Raw genomic sequence first — 11,722 nt, forward strand, 5'->3', positions numbered from 1 at the left:
GAAGGCGATCAAACGCGTCGTTCGCATTCTGTTTGATACGACGGATACGACGGATAACAAATCGCTTTCGCTCTTCGTACATATGTACAACAGAGATGGTTATATTTGCGGTTTAGGGGAAGATGATATCAGGCCGAACATTTCAATAGGTCCTATATGCATTTGAGAGGCTCTCTTTATTCGCTTTCTCTTTCAATTATTGCAATGTAATGGTAAGCTTTTCAACTACTTTTGCAGTACAAATCAAAAGACGATTGATTTGACCATCGTTCTATGCAAGGAGATAATCATAATTCAAATGAACAGCTGAGATATTAACGAAAGAGAGGGAAACCAAAGAGAGCCTCTCTTCTGCAGATTGGACCTTTAGACATGTTTGGCCTGATATAGATCGATGAGATTAGAATTGAACCTTATGACAACTAAGTTGCCGGGTCATTAATTGGCTCGGTAGCTTAGTTGGTAAAGCACTTTGGCTAGCGAATAAGGGTCGTGAGTTCAAATCTCACATGAGCTGTGGATTTTTTTCCCAATTTAACCTATAATGTACCCATCTGTACATATGTACGTTGAGTTATTTGAAATTCATAATTGACCACACGGATTGGTATTAGGGAACGTTCATAAATTACGTCCAACATTTGGGGGAGGGGTGGGGGGTTGTTCTAGGAAAGTGTGACAGTACGTGTATAAGGTATAGGGAAATCAGGCCAAACATTTCAATAGGTCCTATCTGCATTTGAGAGGCTCTCTTTGTTCACTTTCTCTTTCAATTATTGCAATGTAATGGTACACTTTTCAACTACTTTTGCAGTACAAATCAAAAGACGATTGTTTTGACCATCGTTCAATGCAAGGAGGCAATCATAATACAAATAAACAGCTGAGATATTAACGAAAGAGAGGGAAACCAAAGAGAGCCTCTCTTCTGCAGATAGGACCTTTAGACATGTTTGGCCTGAAATAGCGTGACAGAGGAGGGAGGGGGGATCTAGAAATCCTGAAAAACGATGGACGTAATTAATGAACCTTCCCTTACCGAAAATTTGCACTTTGAGTGAGACCCTATGGTTAGTTTTTATCCGAGCTATCCACACGTCGTCGCTGCTCAGGTAAAAAATACAATATCGTATTGGGCTCTGCACGAAGTTTTCTCCTTCTCTTTCACTCTTATTGAAATTTTCTAAACACCATGCCAGGATATGTCAAAATCCCATTGAAAAACAAAACAGTGCAGTGCCCTATGGTTCGAACCATTTCAGGCCAAACATATCTAAAGGTCCAATCTGCAGAAGAGAGACTCTCTTTGGTTTCCCTCTCTTTCGTTAATATCGCAGCTGTTTATTTGAATTATGATTGTTTTCTTGTATAGAACGATGGTCAAAACACTCTTTTGATTTTTATTGCAAAAGTAGTTGAAAAGTGTACATTGCAATAATTGAAAGATAAAGTGAACAAAGAGAGCCTCTCAAATGCAGATAGTACCTATTGAAATGTTTGGCCTGATTTATCCAAATCAGGCCGAACATTTCAATAGGTCCTATATGCATTTGAGAGGCTCTCTTTATTCGCTTTCTCTTTCAATTATTGCAATGTAATGGTAAGCTTTTCAACTACTTTTGCAGTACAAATCAAAAGACGATTGATTTGACCATCGTTCTATGCAACACTGAAATAAAAACTCCATTATTGTGGATTTACCGGCTACTTGTATTCTACCGGTCGCTTCAGCATGGCGTCCAAAGTAGCCGTTTTATAAAAAGAGTAACTTAAAAATGTTTTTAAACATTTTTATTGTATGCGCTATTTCTCGTTGCCACTAGCTATTCAGCGACATTCATTTTTTGACAATCAAGTTGATTTTTATATGAAAACGGCTACTTTGTAACGGCTACACAAGTACCGGTAGAATACAAGTAGCCGGTAAATCCACAATATTTTTTATGTGCGAATATCATATAAAAGCGAATCGATTGAACAAATCTCTATTTTATATGCGGCATTTAGATTGTAAAATGTTTGCTTTGAATATAATTATGATGCACATATTTTTTATATGTAATGCTTTGAAATCTAAAGCTATTGCATTTACATCCCATATTAATCGAATTTAAATTTTGAGTGCATCGATTGATAATTCAAAACATTCAGTAACAGAAAAAATACTGGAGCAAGAAAGACTCTTGACGGCGACTGAGTTAAGAAATCTACCGGATCTTTGCTCGGAGTCAAGATTCCGTAAGTATTCCTTCTTGGCGAATAAAATAGCGCTTGGTTTCATTAAATGCTTTCTTTCAGAATTTTCATATTATAAACGTTGTCCAAGTTGGAGGTGCTGGCAGATTGGTCTTGCAGACTGCAGCGGCATATAATAGCAGCTCCAGTAACGCTCGCATTACCGTGATCGTTTCAGCCGTGATCTTCCGGGGAAAAGGTTCCGGCCCGTCGAAGTCCGACGTACCAGAAAACGGCACCTCGTTTGCAGAACACCTAGTTCCGGAATGGTGCACGCCATCCACGGAAACAGCAGAAGCAAAAGTTTTACCGTATCTGAAGGTATCGTCCAAACCGAGTTACTGTTTCCTTTGGCCCGATCATCTACTAACTTTTATCAGAAAACATTGCTTTGGAATGATCCAAGCAATACTTAGCCATATATAATTCAGAGTAACTAAATATATTCTTGTTTTTATAGCGTAAAAATTAGTCTGAGTTATTTAATTTCCAGAAAATCACATGTAGTATTTATTTGTTATCACACATAAAATGTAGAGTGACTGGAAGGGAGAGTGGCGTCATGTTCCCATTTTGACAGGTCTCCTGCTCGTTTGGAACAGGAATTTGTATGGATTTGACAGATGACCGCTGTTCCAATTTTGACATTGACGCCACTCTAAGTTAAAGCCACTCTAATAAAATGTAATAGGTTGGCCATTTAAATGAAAAAGTACAGACCTTTAATATTTATTTGCATTGCATGTAAAAACTAAGAGCCGCTAGAAATATGGTTTTATGTGCGAAGCTAATGAAATTCATGGGCAAAGCTTGATTGCAAAAATCTATGTGCGCGGCATATGCAAATTAGATGCGGATTATTTTTAGTGAAGGAGATAATCATAATTCAAATGAACAGCTGAGATATTAACGAAAGAGAGGGAAACCAAAGAGAGCCTCTCTTCTGCAGATTGGACCTTTAGACATGTTTGGCCTGAAATAATCCGAGTGATCGGTTTTGGTCAAAAAATATTTATTTTACCCTGTGTGCCGACACGGCTGGCATCTTAATCATTTCTGGAGCTCGATTTGAATAGGTCGTATGTGCTTTTGTCGATTAAAAATTCGATCACTTGGATTAGCTTATTATAGCGAAAACCGTTGAAATTGAGCAAAGTTTATACATACAGCAGAATCCTCACAAAACAGACTTTCTGTTCCATCATTAAAAGTTTGCAAAATATCTGCCATATTGCTACAATGACTAAAATAAACTGATCGAATTTTATATCGACAAAAGCACATACGACCTATTCAAATCGAGCTCCAGATTTGCCCTTCAGAAACCTGCGACATTAGGGAATCGAATGAATTTCTCCCATCGTTTTGCATGCTTTGCATGTTTTGCGTGCACACGCTAACCTGAAACTACCCTTCGCCTGGGTCGATTCTACCCGGATTTTCATGTTGTTAGCAGTTGTCAAAATCCGGGTAACCCGAAAACCCAGATTTCTTGAATCTGGGTACAGATCTGGGTAATTGGCACTTTGTCTCTTTCCGGCTTGAGAATATGGCAGCGGTCAGGAGAACGCTGGAAATTATGGATATTTCGACGACAAATATGAGGATAAATGACGGAAAAACAGTGAAAATCTTCTGGAGAACTGTTTTCCTGCATCAGGTAAGTAAACAGCACATGGGAATTGGCAACTTTTTATAAAAAATCTAAATTTGAAATACATTAACAAAATCAAGGCCCCGGAGGAGCTGGGTACCGGTTACCCAGATTTTGCCACCAGCATCAGTAACCCAGATTTGAGTAAAGGTGCCTTTACTCAGATTAGAGTAACTGCAGTTTTGCTCAATCTGGGTCGCTTTGACACCAATCTGGGTAACTGAGGGTTAGCGTGGTACTGTTTTGCTTTTTTGAAGACGTCAAATTCCCACGCCAGTCATTTGAAGAGGGCGTGAGATAATTATGAAATAATCTATAATTAAACGATAGAAAATATTTCAGTCTTACATAGAGGCCCTATTATCAAGCCTTTCTCAATAGAATAAGTCGATAATAAATCATGAATTTGCTAAACATTCTTCTGTAATATTCACGTTGAAGAACGGGTGTGGATCCCGCAATAGGCCTTTTCATGTGACGTCTTAAATCAGCTGATTTTTCGGGCGTTTGACAGTTCTTCTATGAAGATGACACGTTCTTGTTAGCAGCTGTTGTTCAAGCTTTGTAAACAAATGCATGCACGGATCTGTCACATGAAAAGGCCTATACGATTGCATCATGTTTTTGTAAACATGGTTTGATAAGATCAAGAATATGACCCTTTTCAAGTGTTGGTCGGCAAATATTCTCGATCCGTCAGTTTTGGTGCGTGTTCACACGACGAAAACGGCGAGTGAAGTGGTGGTGTGGTGCGTGTTTTTTTTTCTGTACCTAGTCAGTCGTCGTCAGGAGAGAGGAAAATATTTGCAGCGCAGTGAAAAAGTGCCCGAGCAGCTTTTTTTAAATAGTTAGCAAAGATGTCGTCGTCTGCAAATTCCAACCAACAACAGCAGCCATCCAGCAGTAAAGCCATCTCCCGGCAGCTGAAGGCCAAAGCCAGCGAGTTCCTTGCTGGCTCGGAAAGCGCATCCAACAATCTGCTGGAAATCGTCGCGTTTTTGAAGGTGAGGATAGATGTCGAACTCGAAAATTTTATTCGCATATCGTAATAGACCACTTCACGGCGAAATTCTATCTCCTTTGCTCCTTCAGAGAGTTTAAAAACAACAGGACCAGTACCTGTCAAATTTGACAGGTGTTGGTCCTGTTGTTTTCTAATTTCCCGTAGGAGAGAAAGAGAGCGATTTCTTGATGACGTCACCGTGCAATGGGCAATGGACGGTGTTTGAAAAATGAGGGGGTGCAAGATGATTTTTATTTGCGAAATGGGAAGGGTTTGCTCGAGTTGGTAATCAATTTTGGTGTGATTTTACTTACAGGAGAGTAATGCACGGAAAAGTGCCGTGATCCCTGCCCTGCTGGTGGTGGAGTCCATTTTCTGCGAGCTGCTGAAACGAAATGAGATGCAAATAGTCGTGCAGCCATTGAAACCAGCTGGTGAGTGGGTGTGGGTATTTTTACTTTTTCTGGGTTGATTTGATGGATGTTTTCCTTTTTGCAGACGAATCAACCGGATCGTCTCATAAGCAGTGGCTGCAAGCTCAGTACAAAGAATCGTTCAGTGCCATACTGGAGTCGTTCGGCCACGATAAGCCGGCGGAAAGTTCGCAGTCTTTGGCCACGGCCATGAAGCTGATTGTAGCGGAAACGGAACATCCACTGGAAGCCAATTCTGGCACGGTTCACTTTCCGTTGGCCAAGCTGAGACAGGTACTTCAAGCGATGTTGTCCTCGGATCGACTGAATACCCACATGATGAATCGGTTTTTGGAATATTCGGCCCATCTGGATGTGATCTACTTCTGCTGGAAGATTGTGCCATCGCTGGCGCCGAAAGAATTCTGCCCAAGTACGGTGTTCATCCAGAATTACCTCAGCCTTGTGGGAGCTATTTGCTTTGGCAAGGAAGCAGTAGAAGAATCCCCGAGTTTCCTCTGCATTCAGATGCAGCTGGACTACCCCTACATTCGGAAACACATCAACAAAACTTGGTCTTGCGTTATGAACTGGAAGCACGACGAAACCAGCCATCGGCAGCTGTTGATTCTTCTGCTGGAGAAAGTTCTCTCCCATCTGGACAAACCGGTCCTGCTGACCGACTTCCTTATGGATTCGCTGGACGTTGGCGGTGCCATCAGCCTCCTGGCCCTGCAGGGCATCTTTGTCCTTATCCAGCAGCACAATCTCACCTACCCGAACATCTACGAGAAGCTGTACTCGATGTTCGAACCGGAAATCTTCCACACCAAGTTCAAGGCACGCCTCTTCTATCTGGCGGACATTTTCCTCAGTTCCAGCCACCTCCCGGAAGGCCTAGTGGCCGCCTTCGTAAAGCGACTGGCCCGTCTGGCCCTGATCGCTCCACCGCAGGACATCGTCATTATCCTGCGGTTCATCGGTAATCTCTTCCTGCGACATCCGGCGCTGAAGCGTTTGATTTTCCACCCCACCGGAGGCGAAGGTTCGTTACCTAATATTTGCGACAACTGGAAGCTTTCCTGACTAAACTCTTGTGCTCTTTTTAGTTCCCCAAGACCCGTACGTGATGGATGAACGGGATCCGATCAAGTCGAACGCCCTCGACAGCTCGCTGTGGGAAGTGGCCACGCTGCAGTCGCACGTGCTGCCCTCGGTGGCCACCGCTGCCAAGTTTATCTCCAATCCGTTCCCGAGCGCCGAGTGGGATCTGGCGTCCGTGTTGGAAATCAACGAAAATGATGTAAGTAGCATTTGAATGGGGAAGTTATTCGTGATTTGAATTTGGAGTGGGTCTAATGAGTTTAACTTTTGAGGTTGGTCTCTCGCTAACTAAACACCATTTTCAAGCAATGAACCAGTGTGATTCTAGGACATTTCCATGAAAACCTTTCCCAACTTTTAATCTTTCTCATAATTACGTTCTCCAGAATATACCATCCGCACGGAAACTTTGTGTCAAGAAGGATGCATATATTTTCTGGATCGTGAGGAATCGTGCTCAGACGCAAGAGAGTATGAAACAGAATGAAATGCAGAGGTTTTACGAAACTGTTAATGGCGTGTGGAGTAAAACAGCGAGTACAACTTGAAGATCCATCACCTGTTGATTTTATGGCGGTGTACGATCCAGTGAAGAGGAACGAGTTATGGCAGCCCAATAAACATTATAACTGTACAACACAACAGATAAATAAGCACCCTTGAGCTTGATTTTGGCTGAATAAGGTGTTATGCAGCTGCCTTTGTTACTTGGGAGATTATGATCGAACATGGTTTTCTGGTGAAGCTGATTAGACAGATTCGTACGACGCTTGACGGATCGAAATCAAGTGTACGGGTTGCGGATGAAGTTTCGTCATCGTTCGTAACCTTAGACGGATAGAACTATGTGATCAAGTTGGCATTCGTAGCAATCAAGATATCCCTGATTACGCCCATAACTGGAGTTTTTGCATGCGGATGTATCTGGACGCTATGGGAGTGGAATATACCTTGACTGAAGATTCCCCGGAAATGGCTGCGGAAAAGCGAAGTTCGCCGAGGCGGACAAGGAGACGAAGTCGATGCTGATTGGTTTTCTCGGAGATGATTGTCTGGAGATCGTTCGAGACAAACGGACAGCAGAACAGATGTGGCGAGCGCTGGAGAATTCATTTGCCAAGAAATCGCTAGCGACGCAAAACCTGATACGGAAGCAACTCGGTCGCTTGAAGATGAAGGAGGGTGAATCCATGCGGAACCATCTTATGTGTTTCGATAACCTGATCCGACAGCTACGGGTGGCAGGAGCGAAACTAAAGGAACCGGATATGGTGGTGATGCTGTTCGGGACTCTTCCCGAGTCATATGACCTTTTAATAACTGCTCTGGAGAATCTCGGCGATAACGATTTGACGCTAGACATAGTGAAGAAACGGCTTCTGAGCGAAGAAGTCAAGCAGCTCGCCAGGCATCAAGATGGTACGAATGAGAAGCCGAATGTGTTCGTTGGAGAAAAAGGACAGGACTACCTTCAAGAAATTCAACGGCAAGTTTCCTAGGTGTGGCAAGAAAGGGCACATGAAGAAGGACTGCCGGCAGAAGAAACACAGTGGAGTACTAAATGCTGCTGTTGCATCAAAGAGAAAGGCGGTAAGTTTTATGGCCGGTCGCGCAAGAGACTCTCGACGCCGTGATGGACGACTGGTTTTCAAATTAGATTCTGGATCAAGCGACCATTTTGTGAACGATGCTGATGTTTTTTTTTATGTTGAACAAGTTGTCAAGCCTCGTCATCATCAAAGTGGGCAAAGACGGCGAGACCTTGGAAGCTCGGATGAAAGGTATCATCAAAGGAGTCAGCAACAGAAGCGTTCAAATAAAAATCAACGATGTTGTCTACATACCGGACTTGAGAGATGTCGACCTGATGACGGTCAAGAAACTGGCCAAAGCTGGAATCTCGGTGTTGTTTTGTGGAAATAAAGCTACGTTGAGGAAGGAGAACACGGTCATCGCTACAGCGTACTTAAGAGAAAGTCTGTGTGAGCTGGAAGTCAAGTTCAACAAGCCATTTGCGAATGCATGTCAAGCGGAGGTGAACGATCTGTGGCATCGTCGACTAGGACATAACAACCAGCAAGCCTAGTCAGGGCCTGTAGCTTTGAAGTACAGATTCGCTTAGTAAAGCGAATCGTCATGGATGAAATTCCCAACCCCTTCAAAAAACACTTCGTCCAGCCACCATAAGACGCCGCACGGAGGACAGTGCATTGGGATGGCACATCCATCCTCCGTCAGCATTGGATGGGGACTGAGACAACTGACCCTCTTCGACGGCAACAAGCCTGATACACGATTCACGGCAAACGAGCGGGGTTCAATGGACTGGATGGAAATGTATTGGAACCACACGCTGCAGTAGCACAACTGTAGCGACAAGTACGGCATATGCATATGAGATCTCTCTCCAACCTACTGCGAGGACGGTAGATATAAAGACACAAGCAAATATCGATAGAACTTAAAATAGACTCTGTATCAAAGTGTAGGAGTTTAAAACTATATAGATTAACGGTGGTAATCGGCACAGTAGAGGCCTAAGTGCACAGAGTGCCTATAAAATAAATAAATGAAAAAAAAAACCACCAAGCCCTCTCGGACAAAGTCAGATTTTGCGAACCATGCGTGTGGGGCAAACAGTGCCATAAACTCTTTGATGAAACTCGGAATCGTGCGATTCGTGGCTTGGAGAGGATTCACTCGGATGTGCGCGGGCCAGTCGATCCTCCGGCGTGGAATGGCTCTCGCTATTTCGTTTCGGTCATCGATGATTATAACAATTTCTCGATGATAAATATACCTAGTGAAGGAGAAGTGTCAAGTTTTTGAACGATTCCGTGAATATAAGGCGATGACGACAGCATTATTCGGTAAGAATATTTTAAAACTTACGGTGGATCAAGGTACGGAGTATGGCTCGAACAATCAGAAAAACTGGTATAAAGCGAAAGGAATCCAGATTGAAGCGACGGTTGCATATTCTCCGCAACAGAATGGAGTAGCAGAGAGGTTTAATCGTACGCTCATTGAAAAGGTTCGTGCAATGCTTCTGGATTCTCGGCTACCGAAAAGGATGTGGTGTGAGGCTGCGTTGACTGGCGTGTACCTGTTAAACCCGTTAAACCGGAGTCCGACGGCAGCTCTCTCGGTCAACTTAACACCAGCGGAGCTGTGGCTAGAACTAAAGCCCAACCTGGAGAAACTACGGATCTTCGGATGCAGAGCTTTTGCGTAGATACCAGGTCAGTTACGGAAGAAGTTAGACGCCAAAAGCTTCGAAGTGGTTATGGTGGCGCCGAATGGCTACCAGCTGTGGGGTCGAAGACGACAAAAGATCATCGTGGCTCGCGACGTGAAGTTTGATGAGACTCGTTTTCCGAGTGAAGTGGAGGCTGAACCAGCAGAGCAATCGCCCTTGGTAGCCCGTTAGTCCTACGAAAAAGAGGAGGATGAAGAAGTCGTTTCACAAGAACATCAATCAGCGATCGGGAGCGCACTTTACCGGGTAAGTTACTCGATTATTTCGTTGGTTACGGAGCAACTTCTGATGTGCGATGATCCTCAGATATACCCGAAACATTTGGCCAAATCGCCCGTCGAGATGACCGAGATGAATGGATGCGCGCTGTAGCAAGTGAGCTGGAGTCGCTGAAGAAAAACGACGTCTGGCAGCTGACGACCTGTCCTAGAGAGGTGAAATCAAATGGGTCTTTCGGCTAAAGGAAGATGAAAACGGCAGACCGGTTCGCTACAAAGCTCGGCTTGTGGCGAAATGATATCTCCAAAAGCAAGGACAGGACTATGAAGAGATCGTGGGGAATTCAGGTATTTTGGACAGACCGTTATGCGTATATAATTTGGACATTAACGGCAAAATCAAATGGAGGTGTGCAAAATATATACGCGTAACGGTCTGTCCAAATTACCTGAATCACCCTACTCGGCTGGCCACGATCAGGATTGTTTTGGCAGTCGGTGTACATCGGCGATACTATTTCCATCAGATGGATGTCCGCACAGCGTTCCTCTACGGCTGTTCAAAGAAAATAATCTACATGGAGCTCCCTGATGGCGTACCTGCGAAGTCTGGTCAAGTCTGTCGATTGCTGAAAATATTGTATGGTCTAAACAATGGAATATGTTGGAACGACCGATTAAACGAAGCAATTTAAGATGGGCTTCAAGAAATCTAGACACGGTTATTGCCTGTATACAAAGCTAAAATATGGAGTTAAACTCATCTTGATTTTGCACGTAGATGAGCTTTTAGTGGTCGGCGGCAATTTGAAGTCGATCATGGGTTTGAAGAAACGATTAGCGTTGACAGCGAAGAACTGAAACAGTTTTTGGGGATGAAATCGCAAAGAAGAAAAACTACAGTTATCTCAAGTTGTCAGTATTAATCCTTGAGCGATCGCGCTATTGTGTTTTGTACAACACGTTGAAAAAAATCTCGCCTTTTGTATTCAGCATTGGTGTGGTGCTGGCAAAGATGGCTAACCGCGCGAGTTACGGAAGGTTACGAAGTTGATGAGCCGTTCTGGGATGTTCAATTGCAGTCCAGTTAAAACTGGACCACCACTACACCACCGACGCCGCTAATATTGCTGGATGGTCGTGACCACTGAATCAAAATTCAACCATCGCGCAACAATAATAACAATGTCGCATCGCGACCTGAGTTCACAATTCACGCAATGCGACATAACTTTGTCCCAACTTGAACAAAATAGGATAAAGATCGTTCTTTATAAATCTCAAAACTCGTGGATTTTTAAGACTTGCATTGCAATTTTTTCGAGGGGTAACTTCGAGTTGGTAAACACGCTGTTGAAGATCTATCATCAAACAGTTTCGATTTTGGGCTTGTAATAATCGATTATTCACGATTTGAAAAGCACACAACAAATTTAGCTTCTGTTTTGTCACCAATAAAAAAAACTAGATCATGTCATTATCTGTTACCAGTTGGGATGAAGAGTAATCTCTGCACCTTGCTTGTTTGGTGCCTCTATTGTCTAACAATAATTATTCTCTTCTTTGGTCGTGACCTTTAACACTATTATATTTGCTAATTAACAGTTATTTGTTTCAGCAAAAGTTATTGCTAAGCCAATATCAGCAAATAATTAATTGTTGTAAGGTAACGAAAAACAGACGTCACACTCTACTCGTTTCTCATCGATTACTTTTTTAACGGTCGATTCAAATATTCGGTTGTTGGTCAATTGACAAGTCGTTTTTTCATGTTTGACGTTTGCTCACTACCGCCATCTAGTGGTGGCTTGTCCAAACATGGCATGATTAACATTG

General features: G+C 43.1%; 2 protein-coding genes across 2 annotated transcripts in view; both read left to right on the forward strand.

Moving 5' to 3' along the window:
• The window catches only part of LOC134289492 (signal recognition particle subunit SRP72-like), a 107,362-nt gene that overhangs the window by 52,450 nt on the left and 43,190 nt on the right, over positions 1-11,722 (forward strand). The window lies entirely within an intron of this gene.
• On the forward strand, positions 4,544-6,608 carry LOC134290051 (nucleolar complex protein 4 homolog; the record flags this gene model as incomplete). Its single annotated transcript, XM_062857014.1, is given in 4 exon segments — positions 4,544-4,893; positions 5,209-5,326; positions 5,391-6,350; positions 6,415-6,608. Coding segments are annotated over 4 exon segments (1,419 nt in total), but the record flags the coding sequence as incomplete, so codon positions are not given.

The sequence above is a fragment of the Aedes albopictus genome, chromosome 3, assembly GCF_035046485.1.
Source record: "Aedes albopictus strain Foshan chromosome 3, AalbF5, whole genome shotgun sequence".
In the NCBI taxonomy this organism is placed as follows: Eukaryota; Metazoa; Arthropoda; class Insecta; order Diptera; family Culicidae; genus Aedes; species Aedes albopictus.